The sequence below is a fragment of the Nelusetta ayraudi genome, unplaced genomic scaffold (genome assembly GCF_046127955.1).
Source record: "Nelusetta ayraudi isolate G7.1 ecotype Tasmania unplaced genomic scaffold, CSIRO-AGI_Nayr_v1 ptg000008l, whole genome shotgun sequence".
NCBI lineage: Eukaryota > Metazoa > Chordata > Actinopteri > Tetraodontiformes > Monacanthidae > Nelusetta > Nelusetta ayraudi.
The window spans coordinates 4473207-4499934 of NW_027466058.1; the positions used below are offsets into that span (position 1 = coordinate 4473207).

General features: G+C 44.1%; 1 protein-coding gene across 2 annotated transcripts in view; it reads left to right on the plus strand.

The window, feature by feature from the left end:
- The window catches only part of micu1 (mitochondrial calcium uptake 1), a 28906-nt gene extending 3429 nt beyond the window's left edge, over positions 1-25477 (plus strand). The window contains exons 3-13 of one of the 2 annotated variants that reach the window (XM_076018845.1): positions 1039-1234; positions 2641-2803; positions 4439-4482; positions 7664-7675; positions 13002-13116; positions 14683-14765; positions 15240-15440; positions 18756-18893; positions 21469-21577; positions 23763-23852; positions 24650-25477. In XM_076018845.1, the coding sequence (XP_075874960.1) occupies positions 1039-1234; positions 2641-2803; positions 4439-4482; positions 7664-7675; positions 13002-13116; positions 14683-14765; positions 15240-15440; positions 18756-18893; positions 21469-21577; positions 23763-23852; positions 24650-24810 (1312 nt within the window). In that variant the 3' untranslated portion in view covers positions 24811-25477. The remainder of the gene's footprint in view (positions 1-1038; positions 1235-2640; positions 2804-4438; positions 4483-7663; positions 7676-13001; positions 13117-14682; positions 14766-15239; positions 15441-18755; positions 18894-21468; positions 21578-23762; positions 23853-24649) is intronic. The other variant, XM_076018846.1, reaches the window with a different exon arrangement.
- Positions 25478-26728: the final 1251 nt, after the last annotated feature.

Sequence of the window (26728 nt, forward strand, 5' to 3'; positions counted from 1 at the left end):
CCGCCCCAAAATGCACCGCATTTTAGCGCTGCGCGCCCTTCTTTGAGGATCTACCCCTGAGTGCTCACATCATCAAGACAAAAAATAATCATATTATTCTTGTTTTACAAGTGATTTATTTTTTTCTTTTTCTCAATTACAGAGAATGTGGTCTTGTTTAGGAACAGCACATATTTTTTGTATTTTCAGTATGGCTGTTTCTATTTTTCAAGTGTTTTCGCATGATCTTCACATTCATTTTTTGTAGCATGACAACATCCAATAGTTGCCTATCCTTCACTGCGGATTTTGCTTTTCCCATCCAGAGTTATTCAAAGTACAGCTCACCTACTTTCTTTTTATTGTCGACCTATTTAGCACTGAGTACCTGTGAGCTACCTGCTCGCCTTGCAATATATAATCAGTACTGACCATGATCTTTGTAGAGACTCTGGAGACTCTGGCACCGGGTCATTTGACAGCTGTTTTGAGGGTGTACCACATTTGATATTTTCCCTGATGCAGCTTGTAGAGAACGACCCATTCAGCAGCAGACCCGGGTTACTACCCCAGTACTGAGGGACCACCCCAAGGGTGTCACATTGTTTTGCTTTATTACTATCCATTACTAAGGAGACTGGTGTTTAGTTAAGGTGAACTGAAGAGGGTGTTGACGTGTGGAATCTGCAGGGACCGGCTGTGCTGCGGGAGGCAGGGTGATGAATGGAGCCCCAGGGCATATGAGACTGATGGGACGAGACTGTTCCAAGCCTTGGCTCAAGGCTTCATTCTGCCCATGTCTCATTAAACAGAACGATTCAGCCCACCCCATGCAGCCAGAACTATTTGTTATTATTATTATTATTTCTATTCACAATTTAGTCAGCAAGCACCGTGGCGGGGACATTGGCATCGAAAACATCATCAGTCAGCACATTTCCTGTTTTGTTTTAATTCCCGCTATATTGTGTTTCTGTATCCGTTCTCTCACAATGAAAAGTGCAAGAAACACCTATATTACAAAATAGTCCTACTTAATGGTGTGTTATTTACCCGCAGAGCGCACGCAGATGCAGGTCCTTCAGTTCAGCACTCGGAGCAGCCAGACGGAGAGGCGGCAGATTTTGCAAAGGACGCAGACTCTGGAGCGGAGACTGAGAGGTCGCTTGAGGCCAGCAGCGGCGACGAAGAAGCAAAGGATGAAGGTGGCGAGGGCAAAAAAAAGAAACCCCGCTCGGGGTTCCGCGATCGAAAGGTAATCGATGTGCAAGCGCACAACTTCGGCTGTTAATTCTACTCTGGAATGGTTCTTTGAATTGACCTCCCAATCAATGTCCAATATGCAAACGGCAGTAAATTTTGACAGAATATTTTACAGACACGCTAGAAGGAAATGAGCCTGCATTGCTGGTGTCATAAATAAGAAAAATGTACTGCTCTTTAAATGTTTTTGCTATTATTTGGGCCATGGATGACAAAATGGTTGCCGAGGAAGAACAAAGAGTCTTTGATTCAGTGCCAAACAAACCCAGTTTGCAGCCCCGAATGTTAATTCTTTGATGACTTGGAAGAATGGAAAGAGACGGCTTGGAACAACAGATGGATTGTTTTCATTCTAAACAAGTGATGCATTGGTACATATGAATTTACAGTGTCTCATACATCAGCATCAGTGGTTTGTGATGCAGCTGTAATTCACTATTTTGCTGGGGGAAAGTGTGTATTTGTGCCAATGTCTGAATGACATTGTTTCAAAAGCAGAAACGTGCAGCAGGGACACGGAGTCTTGCGTTTTTGTTTTTTGTGGGTTTTTTTGGCCTCTAAGTTTAACACAAACTTTGAGAATCTGAGAAGAGAAAAAAAAATCGTGACTGGCATTTCAGCCTGCTTGTGTTTGTCCGTTACGGCAAGAACAAACACAGACATGGCTGGAAACCCCAAAGAATTGGCAGCTTGGGTCTCCATAAGTACGGTTGATGTGGAGATCAGTAACATCAATCCAAGGAGATGAAAGTTGGCGAGAGAAGACGGTGTACAGTACATACAGGGCTCTCTACCTGCTTTTTCACACAACTGTCCCATAAACTCTCAACCATACAGTGATGGTCGTCCCTGCTGGGGGACGCACTGCCTGTGATTTCCCTGCAGACCAATGTGGTTCAGTAAGACAAAGAACAAACATGGAAGCATGTAATAACAGCTACACACAGTCTAGTGTGTTTCTATGCCCCTCCTGGATAGTGCCCTTAAAATCACCTCAGCGTTTTCTGCTGGGGATTTGACAAGTAAAGCAAACATTTGTTTGGAAGCATTTAAAATGTTTGACAAATTCACACTGTAGCTCTTCTGCATATTAGCAGTGCCTCGCTGCCAGTTCTGTGTGCCTTCATCCTATCCTGTCAGTCCGATTTTCATTGCAACCACAACAATGATAATGTGATTTCCCTTTCTGCTCGTGTGGTAGACGGCGCTAATGAAAGAGCACCGGTCTGGATCCACAGCCTTTTTAATGAGCTACCAGGAAACTCTTCATTCTGGTCATTGTTGGTGCTTTGATTTAATTGATGGTTGTATTTGTGTTTTTTTTAAAGTAGCAGTCATGCCTTGTGTGAATCTGTCCTTGGTAATCATTGTTTCTCTCTCTCTCTTTCACGTCGCTAGGTGATGGAGTATGAGAACAGGATTCGAGCTTACTCCACCCCGGATAAGATTTTCCGCTACTTCGCCACGCTGAAGGTCATTGGTGAACATGGAGATGCTGAGGTCTACATGACGCCCCAGGACTTTATACGCTCCATCACACCCAACGAGAAGCAGCCAGAAAGTGAGCTCCCCGCCACCCCCTTTCTTTTCGCCTTTCTTTCATTAGCCTCTCGCTACAGTAACGCTGGTTTGTTATGGGCTTTTTTTTTTGTATTAATGCTTATGTAGTTTCGAAATGTCAGCTATAGCATTCTATTTGCATGAACTTTTCCTCATGCGTGAGGCTACTGCATGCACATTACTATCCAGAATGACAATCTGAGGTTAGTGATGCTCTGATAAAGTCAGTCAACTAGTTGATTGGTCCTCTGCACAGCCCGCTCTCTCTCTCTCTCTCTCTCTCTCTCTCTCTCTAGCTCTCTCTCTCTCTCTCTCACTGTTTAGCCTTAGGGACACTCAGCTTGCGCTTGGCAGTGCACGACTTATGGCACGGTATTCCAATTCCGCCGACAGTTATCCCAAGTATGATTTGAGGTGTGGAGGGTGGGGGAAGTGACGGGGCTGACGGCTCACGCTGAGCTAAGTGAATCACGGCCCAGCAGTTGGTGTATCAATTAATGGTTTGTACTGGGGTCGATCTCAGGCATCACACCGCGAGCAACCCAGACCTGCTTGATCTCTCGTCGTAGGAGGGATGGGAAGCAGGGAGCCTGAGATGGCATCAATAAATACACGCTTGTCCACAACATTAAAAAACACACTGTCATGGTGCTTCCCTACATGTCTGTGGTCTCTCTTAATGTAGGCTTTACATCTGCTATTACTGGCTAGCTTATTCATTTCCCTTTCTAATGATGTTTCATCTGTATGTGCCATGCATTTTTCATGCATCTCGAGTAGCAGTGTTTTGTAGGCACGCCATTATGGTCTTAGTTGTTCGTTGTTAGGTGTTCTGTATGTGCTACAGTCACTGACACAACCACCTTGGCGTACCGGTGACCTTGGACAATCTTGTTTGAGTGCTGGAATGTCTGACAGAGTGAAATCATCTGCCGCATTTTGGTTGGTACCCATTCTGTACAAATAGGACACCATACGAAGGGGAATTTAATAAACTTTAACATAATAATAATAAAGCCAGTACTTTGATAAAGTGACATCAGGGATATGATCAACATATCCGTTTTTTTTTTATTGGGCTCATAATGATTCATGAAGACGATTTTGAATTCCATTGTAATATTTGAATAATTACCATGCAGTTGAACTAGATCATCTTTAAACTTCCACCCTCTTAGTTAGACTGATACTTTTAGTCTGTTTACTGTTTTGCTTGTAGAGAGGCTGCTGCCCTCTGAACCCTTCTTAAGCACTAATAATGGAAGAGTATTTGTTTTTTGAAGATAATTAATTGTCTTATTCTCTGCATGTTTATGTGACATTGATTTCTGTCAGACCAAAACCTTTTTGGATGAAAAAATGTAAACTAAGCAATCTGACAATGTAGCCTTTGTTGAGGTGACGAAGGTCCAACTGCAGAATTTTTGATTGTCTATTTCAAACTGTGTATGAAATGGAAATTGCTTATTAATTAATGACTGACGTTTATCTGTGATGTGTTTGTGGTTGTTGGAGGTTTTACAAGTGTTACTGCTTATGCTGTGTGTTATGAAGGCAATAGCTCTTTGCGTCTAACTGTGTAACTCATCTGCTCATTTGAAATATTTGTCCCTTTGTTTCTTTGTCTGCGCTTCAGATCTCGGCCTTGATCAGTTCGTTGTCAAGCGCTTTGATGGAAAGGTAAGAACTGCCCATATATATGGTACAGAGCAAACTAATCTTTGCCAGTCATAATTACTTTTTGTTTTTAATAATTTTCGGATTAGAAACACAATTTTTTTTTCATTGATCTTGTGAATTTTATCAACTAAGTTGCCTCTGAATTTTTCCAGAAAGCTGTGTTATGAACAGTCTAAATGTATTGCCTTACACAGGACATTGATTTCCTAAGATGAGTCCTTATCGTATTGGCCGGTGGGACCGGTTCGCATAAGAATACATTATCATATTCTTACACCCAAAGAGGAGGTCTTGCAGTGAAGATGCTTTTAGTTTTATCTGCCAAGGCTTTATAAAAATCTGCTTTGCAGATTCTCATCACTTTGGCAATTACCCAGATACAGGAGAGATATGAAATGTAATTTTAAAAGAAGTCCTTGTTCCTGTGAAGCTAATACCTTGATAATTCACTTATCTCACAGCTGAACAATGGAGACCTATGAACTATTTGTCAGTGGAGAGTAGTTCCAAATGAAAATTCAGACTGTAGTTGAAAGGTTTAAAATTCTTAATTTAAAGCTTTTTTACCCATACTTTTCCAATTAACTCTGAAACATCTCACTTTTTACAAACAATATAAGGTAATAATTCTGATTTTTAAATGTTGATACCCAAAGAAGATTCTAAATTAGATCTTAGCTGTTGGCACTGTCAAATAGCATCTGCCTATATGCTTTTTCTTATTTATGCTTACAAATAGGACCAGTTTCTTTAATAGCTGTGCTGTCTGTAGGATAATGTGATTAAAAATGTTAAATATATTAAAATGAAACAAATTACAGTGAATATATTCAAACTGTACTCTTCCTCACAACAGATGTTTCAGGATCGTTCCTCCACAGAATCCCAACACAGTGTCTTTTGTCCTTGCCTTCCTGTTTGCTTCTCAACTTCAACCTCTAATGGTTTTCTGTCTTTATAACTATCTTTTTCAAACAAGTAAAGCACTTTTAAAAAATAAATGGGCTTAACGAAAGATATATCGTTTTTAATCTATTGGAGGATCATGTCATTTTGGACTTTAGCCAAAAGGCAATCAGACAGCAGAGACTAATTAAAAGGTTTCTGCAAACATATCCGCTTTGCACTTAATCACCAAAAAGGACATCCACTGTGTGGGTTACTCTGCTGCATAATGACCTGCTTCGAGATGATAACAGCAGGAGAACTTTGGGCTGTCTAGCCCCGTGGCCACAGATTGACTTGAACAGGAGCTAATCTCTGAGCGGATGTTGATGCTAAAATAGAAGCCATCAGTATGAATCACCAACATCATTATTTTGGTGGCTGCTTCCCATGATATTGATTTGTTAACCATCAATGCCCTCTTGCTGATCCTACAGAGCGTCTCTCACACCCAGTGGCCAGCCTTCCTCGTTCATTAAGTTTTTGGTTGATCATCAGTGTGATGATTGTAGTTTCTGCCCTGATTAAAAGATCAGCAAGCCCTCAGGCTGGTAAGGACAAGACTACATCTGTCCCCCAGCCTGAAGCCACACGCAGCCTGTTCGGCAAACTACTTCACTTGACCTTGTCACAGCCTCTACTGCACTACTATCATGCTATATTACATTATGATTATAAGTACTAGGGATGTTAACAATTATTCAATTATCGATTAATTGTCGATTAAGAATTGAATCGATTAAATTGAATTAGTCGCAATCAATTGAACATTTTTTACACGAGTAGTTAATATCATTATAACAGTGTAGTGGCAGGAAAGAGCAATTTACCTGTAGATACTGTGATAATATACCTAGAACAAGTTACAAGTTGAAATGTGACCAACAATCAACTTAATGTAAGAGGATAAATGTTTAGTTTTTTTTTTTACTGTTCTCTAATGTAAAAATGGGTCAGATTGGACCCTCAACATTATTAAAGGGTTAAATAATGTGTTTGTTACACATTTCTCATTGTGCACTTTAGGTTTTCAGGATGAATCGCCTCTGATCACTTAATCGTTAATCGATCGATCAGGTCAATCAACTAGTGATGAATGAATTAATCGATAATTTGCATCCCTAATATGTACTATGTTAAACTGTATACACTAAAGAAGACGTCTCCTCAATGATGTCTGAATAGGAAAAGAAGTTTACATTAATCGGAAGTAAATGTTCGTGTCTTTGGCCTAAAATGATCTATTTACACTCCATCTCTTTCTAGGCCTCTGCGTGCGCTTTATTTACCAGGCAAATCATTTCACACATGCTCTGCTGCTACTCTATTTAGCCTTGGCTGTCCCCTGAGATGGCTCATGCCGTGACCATAGCAGTCCAAGAACGCTCAGCCCTGAGACACATGCCTCCTACTCATTGGCTTAATGGGCACCTCGAGCCAGTCGGAGGAACGAGCCATTACTCTCTCCTGCCAAGAACCCATGAAATCTAGTTCACTTGAAACTTAAAAGTGCATTGAATCGGACTAAAGTGAAACGGCCGTGGTCCGCACAGCACGCCGGCTCTGTAGCGTGTAAATCATAAATATGGTTTTAAAAAGAAAGCTTTTTGGTGCAACTGAAAGTGTTTGTGCTGCACACACAGAGCAGCACAGTGTGACTGAATGTAACAGCCCCGCCACCCCCTTTTCTGTCCCTTCCTGCTTCCTCTTAGTTTTTCCAGACTCTCGCTGTGGTGTAATGTTCATCTGAGGTTTTCACTTTTTTCCCCCCCTCTCAGTTAAAAACTACCTTGTAAAAGTCTTGAGCGAGTCTGCTCTCTTAGTCACTCCATCTGATTGTCCACTCCTCCCACCCCATCACGTAGACATGATTCCAGCCGCTGTGTAATGTTGATGTGATCATTGTTGACTGTTGATTATTTCTCGTGCTCTTTTTGCCCCGTCCTGTCTCATTCACATGACGAATAATCCCTACATTTTCTCTCCCCCCCCCTTCCTCGTGAATAAACGCCGGCCCCGCCCCCGACTTCCCCATCTCCCCCAACCCTCACTTTTTTCTCTGTCTCCCTCCCTCCCTCCCTTCCTCCTCACTCTCCCCCCTCCCCCCTCCACATCCATCTCTTCTCCTGATCCCCATCTCCACCCACAAATGCCCCCGTTCCTCCTCCACGTCCCCTCTTCTGTCTCCCGCCCTCTGTCCTCATCTCCTTGCTGGTCTGCCCCTCCCTTTCTGCAGGACTTCTGGCAGGTATGGGGTGTGTGCCGAGTAGCATGTATTGAGCTGAATGAAAAACTGCACCTTTATTTATTTTTTATTTTTTTACTCCTTCTTTCCTCCAACTCGTTTAAACTTTTCCCTCCAAATTCATCTATTAGCACTTAAGTTTTCCTCCTTTTTTAAACACCCAATCCTCCACTGTCATTAAATGAAGGGCACAGATACTGAGTGCAGTCCAGGGGAACAGTATATCTGTATTTACTCATCTCAGCTCTCGCAGATGTTATACTGAGGTCATATCCTCTCTTAAGTTTACAACCAGTGTTGATAGGGGAGCAGCCAAACTTTGCATCCAGGGTTTATTTTTCAAGGTATGAGGCAATAAAATGTTGAAGGGGTATAAAGCTTCTATGTCAGTGTTTATTACGCCGTAATTTCATCCAAGGAAAGTCAAACAGTTTGAGAATGGATCCAAATTTGATTTTGCAGACATTTCCAGACTTCTCTTTGCGATATGTAATGTTCCATCTGTTTGTGCTTTACGCAACAATACTTTTGGCAAATTTGGACAAATTGTCACTGCCTTAGATAGCCAGTACCTGTTGAAATGCGCACGCAGCTATTTAATGTACCATACTGCCATTGTATCTGTATTGTCATTATTTGCAGCTCAGATGACATAGGTTTGATGATTTTCAAACATCATCATCGGCATTATTTCTTTATAATATTGGCAAATCTATAACATAAGTTCACAGGAAGTTGGAGCAATGTTTTTCTGGGACAATAAGTCATCTGGCTTCTAGAAATTTTGAAGCTCTTTTTAATCTGCTGAGATGTTGATAAAATAAGTTCCTAAACTAAATCATACTGCTGCTGTTCCCCTGCACTCTGTCTTCTTCTTTTATAAATCCTTTAGTCTTCATAATTCCATGTACTTGAAGAAGTGTCGGGTCTCACCGTCAACACGCTTTTTGGCTTTCTGGCCTCTCCCCCTAGCATGCACTGCTCTCTTGCCTGAGCATTTCTGAGAATTTTGGCTTGTCGGGGCACTCCCCCTCTTTGCGCATGGTGGCATCATGGGATGGTTTCTGGGTCCACAAATTGGCTCGTTTTGCTCTGTTAGCTAACATCAAGGCTGCGTTGCTGTGCTTGAGAAAAAAATGAAAATCTTCACACACTTCATCCTCTGGACTGTCCGGATGTTAGTGTTTGCATGATTCCTGTAGAGCATGTTCTAGCCTCACTGATGGAAGGACCCGGTCTATAACGTCTGAATTGTATATGTACTGTTCTTACATGATGTGTACACAAAACCACAACTGCTGCTACAGGGCAACAGGGGGCTACAGCGATGCTGCTACCGGCCTCTTGTTTACACCAACTGTTGTCATGCTCACTCTTTGACTTCACAGGAAACTGTTGTCCGGACTGGCAACACTCGGCAACCTTTTCACACTATCAATAACTCCTCACTTGTTCTCTTGTCGATATTCATCTTGATTAATGCTCACACATCCGCACACACATACCTTTCATACTCATAGTCGGGATTGGATTGTCGGCACATTTCATCATCTAATCTGGATTCCCCTCCACCCTGCTCTCCTGCTGTGAGCCAGTAGCTGTTTCTCCGCGACAAAACATGTTCAAGTGTTTCATATCAGGGCCCATTATTCTGATTTTGCTCTCGGTGTAATCAGGAGTCATTAACAGTGCACCTGTTCTGCAGTTGGCTGCTGTAGGACTGAAGGTGGGAAGCTAATGCAGTAATGTTCCCTCCATCCACATAAACATACACCTGCACAGTTAACCTGCCAGCCTCTGCACAGATGTAATCAATTACAAAGAGAAGAATTTGATGTCATTTAATTATATGTGCAGGTCCTCTGGGGCATCATTGTTTCTTGTGCTGGCTGTGTGTGCTGGTTTCTGCTGCACTTGGATGGAGATGCTGCCCTCTATATGCATTGCAGCCAAAGTTTGATGCCCTTGTGGCACCTCAATCGCTATGCCTCACACATGGGTTGACTTCCCCCACTTGAACAGGTCAAGCCCAATTCCCTTTGCTCGAACTGCATTTAATTTATTGCACATGTCGGTGTGCGTCTCAAAGGTATAGAAAGGCCCCAGTTCATTTTTCAAAACATTTGTCCTCTCTCTTTCTTCTTTTATCCAGAAATATGTTAGTACTTGTATGAAGGTTCGGTTTTGAGCTTTATAAATTTCAGTGTGACGGAGAGAAAAAAAAAAGGGTTAGAAACCTGCTTTTCTTAGAAAGTGGATCTCTTGAAGTTATTGGAGAGAAGTTTGTCTTTTTAGTCTACAAGCCCCCGGCTGTGCTCGACTTGAGACTTTCTTGGATTCCCAGACTTTAGGTTTTAGCGGGAATTTCGTCATATTACATAGGGGCACTCCACAACAGCGTGGCGCCCAGTGGCGATTAGCCCTTACCAATCTCTAAACCCTGCTGTGTGCATACAAGAGAGTGGAGTAATAGCCTGCGCCACCGCTGGCACAGTGCTGCTGGAAGCTCTGACAGTGCTGCGCTTTTGCCTCAGCTCAGTGCATAATTAAGACATTTTTTGAGAGGGGATGGATCCATTATCTGACTTTGGCTCTTGGACATTGCCAACATTACTAAGCATAACCCATACACACAGACAGAAACGTGTACAGAGATGGAACAGGCTCTGGGATTGGATTAGGAATCATGATGCCCACACAGTTGACACTGATGAACGCCTGACACAGCAACAGTCCAGCCACTGGCTGCTAATTAACTTAAGTGCTCTGGTAATTAGAAGTTGAGTATTTTGCAGACGAGCGCTATGAGATGGGAGTTCGATTTCTGACAAAATGGGAAGTCTTGTGGTTTTGGCCGCAGGATGGTCGTGTTTTATCGTGTTTTCAGGGCCGATGAAAGAAATTCTTGAATGGCAGATACTTAATGTCCCCCCTTTCCAGATGACATCTTTATTTTCACCCATTATCCAGCCGTAAGCCGTGGAATAAGGTTTCGCTCGAGCGCACAATGCCGACGCTGCTGCGCTGACGCAATGCTACCAGATGGGGACGGATGATGAAGATACGATACGGTCTTACAGCCGAGCCTCAGACCCAACAAAGACTAGACTGAAAGCAGAGATGAAATCTGGAGAGCAGCTCGAGGTGCACTGTAGATTTTCTGTGTTGGAGGACTGCAACACGGTGAAACGTGCACATTGTTGTGGTCATGGACATTTTGATAGAGCACTTTGTCTCGGCTGCCTGAGGCACTTATCCATATACAGTACAGTATGTGAGTGTGGCATTTACCACCTTAAATGCCATCGCAGCTGTTCCGCAGGGGCCTTTTGTCAATGACCCCTCCCTCCGTCAGTGAGTTATCATTGCATAATGCACTCTGCGCCCCTGCTGGCATCATCCTAATGAGGTCCAATGTGTTTTCGTCTGCCGTGTCAAGCTCCATAGCTGCGCGCGTATGAGCAGGAACCTGTGCTCGCCTGTGTGAAACACACACTGGTGTGCTTGTTTTGTCAAGTGTAGTTACGGCTCTGGCTCACCTCAGGTCCAGGGGCACCATTCCCATCACTTCAAATTTGGGAGGCGATACCAATCTCTTTTACTCTTATTGAATCTGTGTGTGTGTTCTTTTTTTATAGTAGTAGCTCCTGCACGACACAGGCGAACACACGAAAGCCGTCAACCAGCCACGATTTAACATTTTCATTTTAATATCTCTCCTTTTTTAAATCTGGCAGCGCTGCTCCTGATGTGACTACGCTTCACACCTTCCTCCACCACCTACTCCCTCCTCCCTCTAAAGGTTCAATTGTAGTAAAAACTTCCATCCCCTAGGATGCATTAGTAATGTTTCCCACCACCAAAATTGGCACGAGCGAGAAGTTTGGAAAACTTGAACAGCCATCTTAAAGGCTGGATCTTGTGAGGAGGACGTTGGTGAACAGGGGATTTCCAATGATTCTGATTGTCATGCTGCTGAAGGGGATGCCACAGAAGTTTACACTTTTTATACAAGTTTCCTTTCCCCAGTTAATTTGATTTCAGTCTCCCTTTCTGGAGCGAACAATTAACTAGCTGCTGCTTAGCATAACAAAGACGGAGGGGCACAATATGCACCACTCTTCCTTTTCATTACCCAATGTCATGGGAGAAATCAGATTACCGTACATTCAATTTTGGCAGCCGGCGTTTGTTAATGTGAGCCGATGTTAATTAAACACCACTAATTGCGAGACATTCTAAACTCTTCTAAACTTAAGTGGTATCCTCTAATTAGCCTCTTTCCAGCAAATGTTTTTTTTTCTCTGTTTGCGAGTGTGTGTTTGTGTGCGCACACTCGTTTGTTTGTGTGTGTGTGTGTGTGTGTGTGTGTGTGTGTGTGTGCGTCTGAGAGAGCAAGAGAATGTGGATGCACATGCTTCACTGTTGTCCAAGGCCCTGCTCCCAGACAGCAGAGGCCGCAGCGCTCGCTAACAGTTGTCTCTCCTCCTCCCTCCTCCTCCTCCTCCTCTGAATTGGACCTTACAGACGGAGGTAACTCCACGCGGGCTCAGCGTGGCCACCGTCTCCTCATTCACTCCCCCCTCCCTCCCCTTCCTCAGGCATGCTCTTGTCTGCCCAATTGCTTTGGTGGAACGTCCTCGTCGCGGACTCTTCCCCCCCCCCAAGCCTCTGTCACTAATAGCGTAGCGTGCATGCGGTCTCACTTTCATGCAATGCTGTGGATTTATACACATGCTAACGGGAGAAAACGTCAGAAACGTCTGCGTTTTGTGTTTGCCGCCGCCGCCGCCGGGAGGGTTGGTGTCCCTTGTGTTTATTGCTAATTAACACATGTTGGTGGTCACGTCACAGATGTGGGTAATTAATAGTGCGTGTTTGTGCTCTGTGTGTGTCTCCTGTCATATTTTCCTCCCTTTTTCTGTCAGTTTCACACTGTGAGTACGGCCTCCCGGGGATCTCGCATCCCAAACTGACCGCAGACTAATGTTTCCCATCTCTGCCACCTTCACCTGCCTGTACGGCTTTATGTGTATGCAGCATTTGCATGACAGGGATTCTTATTATAACCCATCTGTCCATCGTCATCTTTATGCACAGAGGGCTACTTGTGTGTTGTTCTGTGTGTGTGTGTGTGTGTGTGTGTGTGTGTGTGGATTTAAACAGCGTGTTTACGTTTCTCTGTTGGAATAAGCTGCAGACACATGCGTCCACACACACAGAACCACACCTGGTGCAAGTGCAAGTGTAAAATGCTTCAAGCTTTTGCGGCGCATTGAGTCAAAGTGCTTTCTTCTTTTCTCCCCCCCATTCTGACATCCGTGAGTAGAAGATTGCCCAGGAGAGGGAGAAGTTTGCAGATGAGGACAGTATATTTTATACTCTGGGAGAATGTGGCCTTATCTCCTTCTCCGACTACATCTTCCTCACCACCGTGCTATCTAGTAAGTACTTTTTTTTTTTTTTTTTTTTTTTAACTCCGCAGACATCCCATTCAAAGTCTTTATCCCCAAACTCTCAGGCAATGTTCACGAATCACATCTGCAGATCAGTGTCTTCCAGGCTATCTGCTTACACTCCCCATCCCTTAAGACCGGGGGAGGAAAGCTTTTCCATCTGCAGTATTTTTAGGCTGACTACAAGGCCGTCCGCTTGTCCAGCGTGATATCTACTTCCGTCAAAGTTAATAACGTGTCCACTTAAGCTAGCTGCGTCGCTCGTGCCGTAAGTCGCAAAATCAGTTTTTCTTCGGCCGCAAGAAGGAATTGGTTTCAATACACAAATTCATTCCGATATTAATGCGTCCTTTCTGAGCATGTCAAAAGTTGAAGCAATGAAAATGAAGCGCCTTCCTCTAGTAATATTTTATCCTGCAGCTTAGCTCAAACATTTATCATAATCTGTTTATATGGAGGACGGGCTCGGGGGAAGGATCCAAGGACAAGTCGTTTTGAAGCAGACAGGGCAGGGTGTCTTACAGTTGTCAATCCTTTTAACACGGCCACAAAAATAGCTCAAAGGAGGTTATATTTTTGGTTAAAGGGCCCCATGTTGGGACATATATGCAGCTTTAGTGCGGTCAAAATTCTTTGAATCAAGACCAGATTAATTAAGGTTACTTGTAGAGGTTGACACCCTTTATGTTATAGAATAAAGAAGGAAGAAATATTGCAAAGATTCAATATGACTCGGGGCTGATTTTACTTCCTGGCTCTGTAAGATGATTACATCGAAGTCCCACAGAGCAAAATTGAATAGGTCAACAAAGTAGTAATGGAACCCCTGAGGTCAAAATGTTATCACGTCAATTAGTAATAGGGGCAACATGAGACGTATGATTTTTCAGCGGGGTAATAAATTCAATAGACTTTTTGTATTCTGTTTCTGTATCTGTTCTATGAAGCTTTCCTTTCCCCCTTCTGTTGGTGTAAGTCAGTAGTACAACTTCTGTTGATTTACATCCAGTGTTGACAGGTCCAAGTTTATAAACAAAACAATTGCACAAGAATGGTCTCCCGACTTTGAAATGTTCATAAGCTGCTGCTCCATTTCTGAACTTCCCTCTGCCTCACTGACTTTTTGGGGAAGTTGGAAATAAATTATGTAATATTTCCACCGTGTTTGAAAAAGATATTTTGGCTCAGCATAATATTATGAAACAAACAAAACACTGAGCTGCCTTTTGAAAGTTGATAGGCACACCAGGCATCCAAGGAGCTCAATTTTAAGGAGGCTCTGATTCACAGTCGAGTACCAAAACCTGATTTGTATGCAGAACGACTAATTAAATTGCTGACATTAGGCTCGTCTATTCATGCTTTGTGCAAGGCAGGAGTTGAATGTATGGACACCAGTGTATGTCTATAGAATAAAAACATCTAAATTGCTTCATGTTGCACCACTGAGGAGCTGGGCTTTTAAATTACTCGGCCTTTCTCTGGGTCGGTCCAGTGCGATATGTTGTTTTTATACTGTGTGGTATTGATCCTGGGATTTGTCTTTGTGCGCAGCTCCCCAGAGGAACTTTGAGATCGCCTTCAAGATGTTTGACCTGAACGGCGACGGTGAGGTGGATCTGGAGGAGTTTGAGCAGGTCAGACCGGGAAAAGGGAAACGTCTTGCTTGCAGCAGCACACACACACACACGCACACACAGGGTCTGAATCACCAGATTGAACAAAACAAAAGGCTGAAACAGCCAGCCCACGCATTTAGACTGCGCTTTAATATCTGCTGCGCTCTTGATTGTGTTACAGTAACCAGATGACAGGCAGTAACGGAACAACTCGAGGATTGGAAAAATGTTGTGCTCAGCACCTCGTGTTATGCCTGCGCTTTCACAGAGACATCACATGCAGTAGTAATTGCTTTATTTGTACAGGTTAAATTAATAATGAAAATAGTTGTGGCGGCAAATGCTTTTATAATCAATCTAATCCTACTGAAATCTTACTACCATTTTCAGAAGACAATGTTTTTTTTTAATCTATAGATGGCACAAACTGTATAAAAAGCCATAACTTCTTCTGCGTCCTGTCTGACAGTTTGCCGTCTCCGCCCACCACAGGTCCAGAGCATCATTCGCTCTCAGACCAGCATGGGCATGCGTCACCGAGACCGCTCCACCACAGGAAACACCCTCAAGACGGGCGGCTGCAGCTCCGCCCTCACCACCTACTTCTTCGGAGAAGACCTAAAGGGGAAACTCACCATCGGCAGCTTCCTGGAGTTTCAGCGAAAGCTGCAGCACGATGTGCTCAAACTAGAGGTGATTGATAGTGTGAAGGGAACGCGGGGGGGAAAATGTATTTTCTCCGCACTGTACTATTTTGTTCAGAAGAACAAATTACTGGCTGCAATCAGAAATCCCCCAGCAACCATCATTTAATGAACAATTACAGCTTTTAGCTAAAGGCCAAATTTTACATTGTAAACAGACACACATAGAGAAATCTCTAGAAATGCCTGATTGAACAGCTGATTATCATGACCCGCAGATTATTTAGCACTCTGTTGTCGTTCCCTTTCTCTCATTATGTTGTCTTGTCACATTTATTACCCACACGTTTTGCTACACTGTGTTGGACACTCAGAGCTGTGGCTTTGGAAAATTTATTTCAGGTTTTTTTTTTTTAACAATGGAAGAGACTGCAGTCACGTCATATTAGTGATGTGACGATGGACACATTCGCGCCATAAGGGTTCTCACATAGGCTAATGAACATAACACAACTCAATGTGTGACTTGCAGTTGGTCTTGATTGAAGGACTGCGGCCATCAAAAAGGATTAAGCACTCTTCCAGAAGTCCCCTGAATTTGGCAGAACTCAATATTGAGTGATAATATCAGCAATAACATTGATAAAAATAATAACATAATAATAACACAAAGACATTGAAATTGTTTTATTAGCAGTTATACAATATGTGACTCTTAAAGTCAGTATTTGAAACAACGTAAGCAGTATTTAATCAATTCGCTTGTATCGATTGGACCTCCTAACCAACACGGGGTATCCGTCAATCCTGCTTCCCACAATCATGAGTCTTCCCCAAAAACAAACAAACAAAAATGCTTATCATATTATCCCTGCCTCCCACGGAAAGGAACCAGGGGAGCAGCAGAGAGTTCACGCTGTGGTCTGCGCACAGTGCAAAGCGAAACGAGGGCAGAGGATGACATATGTGCTGTGTTGTTCTTCTGTCTGTGCCAATCAGCATCCCTCTCGTAAAACTGTCACATTTATTTATAAGTGAAATCATCCTGGAGCCCCTGGTCTGCCCTTGCAGTCCCACCAACCAGTCAGAGTTTTTAAACATATGGTTTTAACAATCTATTAAAGCAGGGGGCAGTGTCTTACTGAGAGGCAGAAGCTTAATAGGCACATTGAGGCTTTATGATTTCGACAGGAGTCTGTGCATCAGCAAAAAAAAAAAAGCACTATCTGTCAGGTCTTAATGATTGGATGTTTTATTTGATGAGGCTGCAGCCCACCCAAAGCAGTATTTCATCAGCTGTAGCCTTTTCTGTGCCTTAGTTTGGTAATAGCCACCTCTGCTTTATGAGAATCTCTGTTCGTCCGTCCAGTTCTGATTAATATAGTGTCTTAAATTGTGCATGAATCTCACTTTGATATTTCTGGTGTCACAGACCAGTAATTCAGTCGAGATTTCACACATTATGTAGGATGAAACAAAGGATTGACACATTTCTTTTCCAAATAGTCAATGGTGAACTTCACTTTGATGCCATAATATAAAAATAAACACAAAAGAACTTGGGTCATAATTCAGCATCAGTTCTCAAGGAATAAGAGTGAATGACAGTTCAGATCTCTATTGACTGTATAAAAAGATGGATGGAGTTTCCGGTTTGCCAACACAGGCCAGCAGGAACTGCCAGAGTCGGTTGCAAAAAGACTAAAACCAATTGGCTGGACCCTGAAATTCAAACTGCTGCAAACTGGTTTGAATGTTTTCTGTTGCGTCGAATGTTAAAAATGATTTTTGTCTCATTTTGATTTAAATAATATCCATAAAGTTTTGGGGCGGGGTTAAAGTTTAGTAGCAAGCTGTGGTGTCAGTACACACATTGCCCATCGCTACCACCTACACATCCAAATGTAGAAGTTTCCAGTTTCACAACTGACTGAAAGCTTTAAATCAGCATTTCTCAACTGGTGGGACGCAACCCACCAGTTGAGAAATGCTTATTTAGTTGAGAAAGGCAGAGCCCCCCTTGTTTTACAGGATTTCAAAAAGTATATATTTATTGAGAAAATGTTGGGCATTTATTTTGCAAGACACAAAATTCAATTCAATAATTTCAATAACTAATTTACTGTACATGATAGAAAGTGGGCTGGCCTTTTTATTTCTGTGGAATAAATTTGGGTCACGACCTTGTAAGGAAATAAATGGTTCCTGAGACTCCACCAGTTGAGAACCACTGCCTTAGATGTTGCTGAATGTAAAACCAACGTCTGTGGGCTTCCCAACCATGACTCTGTCCATCTTTATATAGAGTCAGTGATCTATTCAGGTAACAAATTGGAACCAGATGGCTGCTTGTCACGTACCTGGACATGCAGGTTTGCTTCACAGGATCTGTTTTCTATCAGCGCTTCTCCTGCGCTCATGGAAAAGATAGATACACAATTTGGATTTACATGAAAGCAATTTTTTGATTTTAATCAATCAATCCGAAGAGACATGAGAGACAAAAGCTGTTATCTTTATCGCTTACGTAATCAATGTTTCATTCGTTATTTATCAACACACCGTGTGGGAACAGACATGACTGCTCCTCACTGTATTTAGCTCGGCTCATTGTTCAGCTGTCCAGCTCGCAAATGTACAGTTTTGCTCTACTCTCGCTTTTCTTACGGTGTCGTTCAAGGCGACGACGTGCAGCTATTTTCAGATAAAAGAAAAGCAAATTATCGCCGGTCTCCACCAAAGAGCGGAAAAGCTGTTGAAACTGTATTTTTTGCTCAAGAACAGATTGTTTTTCCCCCTCTTAAAGAACTAAACATCAACAACAAGGCATTGAGGACATCAGATAGCAGCAGAAATCCCATTTTCTGATACCAGCTCAAAGGGTGATATTCACGGCCTCCTCCAGAATCTCAAACAGCCATACAAAGTGTTATTAGTTTAACGTGGCCTCAGATCTCTGACGGAACAACCTCCATAGCTGCAGCTGAATGGTCGGGTCACTCTCAGGCTTTTTGGCTTAGTCATCAGCTGCTGCGTGCAAATTAACATTTTGATAGGTCGGCATGTTCGGAGAGTAGTGTGTGCGTGCGTGGGGCAGCTGCCGAGGAGGAATCTTGACACATAAATCGACTGGATTGACCTGACTAAGCCAAAGTCCTCTGCTGAGAGCCATGCATCACACAGTCACAATGTTTTTTCTCTTAAGAAAAAAAAAAATCAAAAGTCATGCAGATGTAATGTCACCGATGTCAGCGCAATTTAACTCTGAGGCTGACGGCAGTTATTCACTCTTTCCCACCTTGTGTCTTTCTCTGTCGCCCTCGTTCCTGTTTTTGTCCCCTCCCCTCCCCTCTCCACTCTGCAGTTTGACCGGAACGACCCAGTGAACGGCAGAATCACGGAGAGACAGTTTGGTGGCATGCTGCTGGCCTACAGCGGCGTCCAGTCCCGCAAGCTCAAGCTGATGCAGAAGGGCTTGAAGAAGATGTTCAAGGACGCCCAGGTAGACAGAATGCTTTTTCAAGAGTCACTGTATGTGTCTTACACGTGGCTACATCTGTTGCACGTCCTGTTGCCACTTGAGGCTTTTCAAAGCTTCACGAACATGCAAACACAACGTCCAATTTGTGAAACAGGAATCACTAATTCAACCCTCAAGTTCAGCAGCGCAGTGGCCAGCCGTTTCAGCTGTTCAGTACCACTTTAATACTCACACTGCAGCAGCGTTTCCCTTTGTGCAACCAATATTTGTTAAAATGAATTAAAAATGAAAACATTTGTTAATTTTGCGATTTTCTCTGTATAATTGTAGAATTAAATGGTTAACTCATAAAAAAGAAAGTAAAAAGAAAAAGGTTTTCTATGTCCGAGCATGGACTACAGATTTTTTTTTTTTAAATGTTTTTCACACTTTTTCTTTCCCCTTTTTTTGGTATGTTAGATTCGTTAGACAGGAACTCTGTCTTCAGCTCCTGACATGAGCAGTTTGTTCTCTCTGGCCTGCAAAATGTCTGCTCCCCCTTTGAAAAATGTTGCCCATCTTATTTTTTTCTCTGAACAAGAAAAAAAAACTGGTTTCAAATTAGGAGCTGGCGTGGAAGCAGCTCTGGAGCTGGGGGGGGGGGGACTGTGTGTCGTCTTCATTCGGCGTTCGGCCCTGTGATGCTGTGCGAGAGATTTGGTGCTTTGACAATTTGGCAGAAAGGCAGCCGAGCATCGTGAGCCCAGGAGAACAGGGAGGCGGAGGAAGAGGGGGAGGAAGAGGAGGGGGAACGCTGTGATTTTGTGACAGATATCACAGCACATCTGGGAGCTGACAGGCTCCACCTGGCTGAGAATCACTGGCGTCCACCTCCGCCGCAGACGAGCCGGCGCTGAACGGAGCGGAGCAATCGGCTGTTTCTCTCCCCGCCGTCGCAGTCTCACCCTTTATCCTCGCGCTCTCCCTCTCTCTCTCTCTCTCTTTGTTGGGCGCGAATTGATGATCGAAGGGTTGGCGGTTCAAATCCCGGCTCCAACTGTCCACATGTTTGAAGTGTCCTTGGGCAAGACACTGAACCGTAAATGCTCCCAAAGGGGCTGGCAGCGCCTTGCATGGCAGCAGCCACCCATTGGTGTGTGAGTGTGTGAGTGAATGGGTGAATGAGAGGCCATTGTAAAGCACTTTGGGGTACTGTGAAGGTGCTGGAAAGCGCAGTCCATTTACCATTTACCAATAGAAAGGATAAAAACATATGAATTAAAAATAAAGCAAATAAAATGAACTATTTATAGAGTAAGAAAGGAAGAAAACATGTTTTCTCCACTCATTTTATTTCACTCTCAAGTTGAACCCTGACACGAGACATTTATTACAAAAATGAGATTTGACTCTCCGTCGCCTTTTGCAAAGCTCCAAAATGCCACCGCGCTGCTTTAAGCAATGGGGAGAACGGCTGCACTGAGGGTGGAGGGGGGCATCATGTACTTAAGATGCAGGGAGCCTGTAGCCAGACCCGGTACCCCTCCCCCCCCCCCTCCCCACACTCCTCCACCTCCTGCCTCTGGTGCTGGATGTGAACTTTGCCTCCCTGCCATTAGCGCCTCTTTTGGCTTGAAGCGCATCAGTGGAGCGACTGAAGGAAGACCCATGCAAATTGTGTGCCTGCAAGTCTTTCTTCTTTATGATGTCTCATTCGGTGGCCTCTTGTTAGACGCACATTCAATCAGCGCAGATGTCAGGAGTCTGAGTCACAAGCAGAAACCCCGGCCCAGTGTTTAAATGCTGTGATCAGTGAGTAGGGATGCGCCAATACCGATACCAGTATCGGGTATCGGTACCAATACCAGGGTTGAGCACCGGTTAAATGCGTGCCAATACCACGACGACACAGATACCAGTTGTATATGTATGTAGATGACAGTTTTGTTAAATTTGTGTTTAGACTGCAGTGAAACTAGTGTTCTAGAGGAACATGCTGAGGAACGTTGTTCAAATAACAGAACGTCTGTGGAAAACTAAATCAGTCATTCTATAATGTGTAATGCCTTATTAAGTACTCGGTATTGGTGAGTACCGAAATACAAGTACTCATTCTCTACTTGTTCTGTCAAAAATGGTATCGGTGCATCCCTAAAATTAATAGATAAATAAATATATATGATTTTGTGTGGCCTGCTGCTTTGTCGCTTTCTTTTCCTTCTCTTTCCCTCTTTCTCTTTCTCTCTCTTCACTCCTGTTTGTGTCTCGGGGCGTCGAGACGTGGACGCAAAGCGAGGAAAGTGATGCTCGCCGTCGAGGACCAGCTGCTCGCAAACAAGCTTGTTAACGGCGTGTGCAGCTGCGGGTCCGCTCGGCCTCGTCCGCGTCTTCATCCGTCTGTTCGACTTTCCGTTTCGAGTCTGACACCCCCCCCCCCCCCCCCCCCCCCCCACTCCTTTGTGCCGCGCTGCTGAGCTGCTCCCAAAATGTCACGGCGACGCCTCGGCTCTTGTCGCCACGTATTTCTGGGTTGATTCCTCACTGATGTGCGGCGCCGCAGTTGATCTCATCTCCCTCCGTTAACGCTTCTGTTCTGTCTTCTCCCCGTCTCGTGCAGGGCATCACGTTTGAGGAGGTGGAGAATTTCTTCACCTTCCTGAAGAACGTGAACGACGTGGACACGGCCCTGAGTTTCTACCACATGGCCGGAGCCTCCATAGACAAAGGTACGGCCGCCCCCTCTCGCTCATAGATGGATTCTATCTGTTCTATGTCTAGGTTCGTAGTTGGATGGATTCTCTCGTCTCGTCGATTCCCGCGTCTCCTTTCGCCCATCCGTCCATTTTTGCGCCGCCCTTTTCACTTTCGCGGGCCCTGCGTGAGAGCACATGATTTAATCGAGGAAGCGTGAACATGTGCACGACATATCACTTCCTGCTCCGCAGCGCAGCCTCCCCCGCCCGCCCCCTTCTGATGGCTCTTGACACATGTCGGCATCGTGGCCGAGGGAGGCAGAGATGGCTCCTCCCCTCTCGCTCGGTGGATTCAGTCCTTCCTGTGAAGACCGCTGGAATGCGTTCGGGAAGTAATTCCTCTGTTTCCCCACTTTATTGGGTTAGGGTGGTCTAGACAGACATAGGTTGCAGCATCTTCAATAGGAGCGTCTTACAACAACTCCCACAAAACCTTCAGAAATGAAGACTGACGCCAATGCACATAATTGGCTTAGATTCCATAGAAAATATGAAGGATTAGCTTAATCTCTATTGGAGCAAAGTGGGTTTGGCCCTGATTTAGCAGCCCTGAACAATGACTTTTTTTTTTAAGAACTAATGACTAATTGAAGGCTAGGTTTCAATTAAATGACTCCAAAGATGAATTTTTTGCCGTGGTGATTGGGAGGCTGCTGGATGCGGTGATACCTCCTTCTATGAAATCAGCCCTGCAGCGGGTCTGCAGTCCTGTTTAGTGATCAAACTGCATCTGATTGCAGACAGCTGCTCACACCTTTGCTGAACCGGAACACGCTCGCTCACACTTTGCCCACGGCCTTGTTTGCATTCAGCAATAAAATCCCACCCTGCTTGAAGTTACAGAGAGGCCCCAGCCAAATCTGCCGCCCTCCTTCAAAACCACGTCTCCATCTTACACTCAGCGTGTGCAACCATGCGGGTCCCAAACGCCAGCGCTGTATATCATAACACATAGGAGAATTTTGGCTTTATATCTTTACATTCATCTTGAAATTTCATCTAAAAAACTCCTGTGGGCTCAGGAAGGAGCTGCCAAGGTTTTGTACCTCGTCTTCATTTGTCCCTCTTCTCACTGTCCCCTCTCACCTTTTCTCTCCTCTCTCCACTGCTTTTGTTTCGCTGTTGGAATTTTTAACGATTTCTCACCCTTTCAGCCGAGTTTTTTTTTCCCTCCACATGTGGGTGTATTATCTGGAACTGCACATTGTCTTCTTTTTCTTTTTTTGAAGGCCATTAACGAGATTTTTGGTGGAGTGGTTCAGCTGCATCTCGCTTTTGGCGGCAAGGACTCATTATTCTTTTCATCCAGGTCCTCTCCCCTCATTTTTTCTGTGCTCTTCTGTATCTCTTTTTCGCTCTCTAACGTGTAGTGCCCTTTGAAGTCTGAAAATCAATGATTGCCCTTTCTCCGTTTCTTTACGTTCGCCGTCCACCGCCTCAAGCCCTCCGTCCAGACCGTGATTTATACTCCCGCATTGCATCCTCAGTCATGGGGGCAGCCGCCGCTGCCGCCGCAGACGCTGTGCAGCATCGCACGCCTTGGCCTGAGCCGCAGGGCAGATTTATACAAGTGTGTTGCCTGTATATAGAGCCCCCCCGACTCTAACTCACGCTGTGATTCTGCCACTGGTGGCTGAGTTGGTCGTGCTTTTCCAGCTTCTCTGACGTGAACAAGGAGATGGAGCATGTTAAGATTTTGGTTGTTTTTTTTGGGTGTTCCTAGGAAGACGTGACGTCCAGTGTCACTGGATGATGTCTGAAAGTTGAAAACACTCCAGTTTGATCCCTAATATAAGATTGCAGTGCTTTTTCGCAGCGGGATGTTCACTCTCTGCGAGGATGCTCGAGGCCAATCGACTGTTTATTTTATTTTCCTTTTAATTGGCCGGGACAAATGCATCCGGTGTGTGAAAGCCAAAATCAGGACCCCACGTCCTGATTTTGTTCCCTCTCCTCTTCAGCCTCCTCCTTCCCCCAGCCCCTTCTGCTCCTCCGTGCGTCTCGCTCCAAAATCAATCCTCAAACTGTTTGGCTCGCACACGGTGTTCTCGCACACAGCCTCGTTTATGAGCCGGATCGCGGTGACTCGCACCTCCATTTGTCCTCCAGGCAAAATGACGAGTCTTGATCTTCGTTTCCCCCCCCCTGTCTCTCGCAGTCACCATGAAGCAGGTGGCGCGCACCGTGGCCAAGGTGGAGCTGTCAGACCACGTGTGCGACGTGGTGTTCGCCCTGTTTGACTGCGACGGTACGTTAATCTCACTCACTCACTCTGTGGCTGTTGTAGCTTTGCAGTACTAAGGGTTGCTCTTGATTTCAAGATCGGTCTCGAGACCACTTTTTAAGGTTATGGGCTTCGTCTTAGAGGCGTTTTTTTTTTTACTTGGTCTAAGACTGAGCAGACTTGGGATTTTTAATCAAGACCGGTCGACACTCAGCCAACACTGCAATGACACATAATAACTGAAAAGTATGTTTTTGTTTCAACCACCTCATCCCCAGAGCCATGCAGAACTTTGAGGTCTTTCACAACCACCATGAGTCAAATAAGTGCACTTTTAGTGTTGAGCTCAGACATTAAAGGTTGTCACGCATTTTGCTCAGGCTTGGCAGTGCATTTATTTTCAGTAAAGTATTCCTAGTTATCCTAGTTATTTTTTTAATGTTATGAAGCAAAGTTGTTGTTTTTTGTTTTTTTTGAAAATGGTTCAAGTTAGCTGACAAAGCAGCAGAATGTTAAAAGATACTTTGCTGAAAAAAAATGTTGCTATTCCATTTATGTAGAAGCAAACTTGAGTGAAAGAAACAATACCGGTCATTTATTGGGTTCTGTTGTGATTTTTCTTTGATATATACACTCTTGGTCTTGTCTCAGCCTTGACCTTTAAATTCCTTGGTCTTGTCTTGGTCTTGAAGCCCAAATATCTTCTCGATACTCTCTAGTCTTGATAATATCTTGGTCTCAGTTTGTGCGGCCTTCACTACGACACCAGGCTGTTGTTTCATCACTTCTCCGCTGTCTCCGTCCGTCCCTCTGTGCTCCAGGCAACGGGGAGCTCAGCAATAAGGAGTTCATCGCCATCATGAAGCAGCGGCTGATGCGTGGGCTGGAGAAACCCAAGGACATGGGCTTCACGCGGCTGGTGCGCGCCATGTGGAAGTGCGCCCAGGACACCGCCTGGGACTTTGCCGTACCAAAGACATAACAGCAGCGGGGAGGAAGACAAGGGGGCAACGCCGCCGCGCCCGCACACACTGTCTCCACCCCCACCACACTACAAGGAGATTTTGGAGAATTTAAATTGATGATTAATGCAGCCGACTCATTAGGCTGCAGCTCCGAGGGGCTTCACCAGTCATTAATGCATGTCGCAGTAGTTCAAACCATCAGTACAGTGACGGCGGCTGTCTGCTGACGCGTGGCCTTGTCAGGCTCTCTCTCTCTCTCTCTCCCTCTCTCTCTCAGTTTATATTTGTAACATGCAAGGTTTGAATGTTTATTTTGAACCACATAATACAGGGAATGCCGTTAAGCACCTTTTTTATCTGTATATTGAACACGTTTTACAAGAAGAAGGCAGCGGTGGAAACGAGACTCCTCTGACCTTCGGCTGTGTTAAAACCCTTCCTCGAGCAGAAGACGCTTCATCGTTTCGTCGTGTGGTGTCTGAGAGCTATAATCCTGTTAGTGTGCTTTCATTCAGTTTGTTGCCTCCAAGCTGCATCTTCACTCCCATTGTTCTCCTTCAAAAGATCCACGGTGCTTGTCATGATCTACATTGTATATTCTGCTAATGATAATTGCTCGCTTTGACGCTTTATTTTGGAGGGATGTTAAAAGATTCTCTATTAAAGATGTTTTTAATGTGTCAATGGCTCTGCCTTCCTTCGTGACTGTTCTGCTCGGCCTGCGCTGACATGGTTGTAATGGCCCCACCGTGGCCCTCATTTCTCAACCTAAGCTGAGCTGAAAAATCAAGAGGAGAGAGGGAAAAATAAGATAAATGATGGAATTGTGCTATTTGACAGCCAGAAAGTGTGATTAGTGAGTCAGATACATACAGGTCCAGGAGGAAATCAGTCAAATTTTTGGCGTCAACAACCAACGCACGGCTTGTTATAGATTTATACATCTGTGACGTACGTCACTTTGGCCAAGGCTTCACTGCATATAATATATCATGGGTCATTATTGCAACAGTTTTTAAGATGAGGTGCCAAGGAAAATAAAATACTCCTCTGAATGGCACGTCTGTTTTCAGACCTGTCTTGGCGCTTTCACAAAAGGAGGGGGAGGCAGATAGCAACCAAAATTAAACATATTTCAACCAACAGCCTGAAACTCACTGGAATGACCTTCATATGGTAATTTAGCTTGTGACAGAGTGCTACAATGTTAAATCTCAACCAGTCTGAAAATTGGGGAAAATGTATATTGTGTCGGTTTTTTTGGTAAAAATTATTTGACCTTGCTGTTAGCCTTATTTTATACAAACCAATGGGAATCTTCAATTTGGAAGAGCCAAGAGGAAGCCTCATTTTATACAAGCCGGATGCATCGTCTTCACCGCCAGGTCTGTATGCTAAATACATAGGTTGTTACTTCTGACAAATCAATTTGGACCACATGGGTGTCTGTGTTGGCGTTTTCTCCCTCTACTGCTGTTCTTTAAATGCCATCAAGTGGCAGACAGTAGGGTTTAGACTGCATACGTCCTTTGTAACCTTAGTGGGTTGGAGAGGCCCGAAACCAAGACCAAGCGCAAACAGTTAGCGATGTTTCCGTGTAGGTTTGGTTAAGATGTACATGCGTGAAGCGGCTGTGTGTCAAGGAAGCCAAGAAACGCGGAGTCAAGTTCTGTTCTTGTTGGTATTCCCTACAAACAAACAAAAAAAACTGGGCTATGTCTGAATTTACTCCACATCTGAAAATGATAGTGTAACTTTCATATCCTTAAAAAGACACACACAGAAACAGCATCAGAATATGGGAAATTGCATATATCAACTTTCTTCAGCACCATCTAGTGGCCAGAATTACAATATTTGAATGAGGATAGGATTTGTCAAAAAGATGTTTTCTCAAAAGTTATCTAATGTTAAACAAGATCATGATTTTTACTA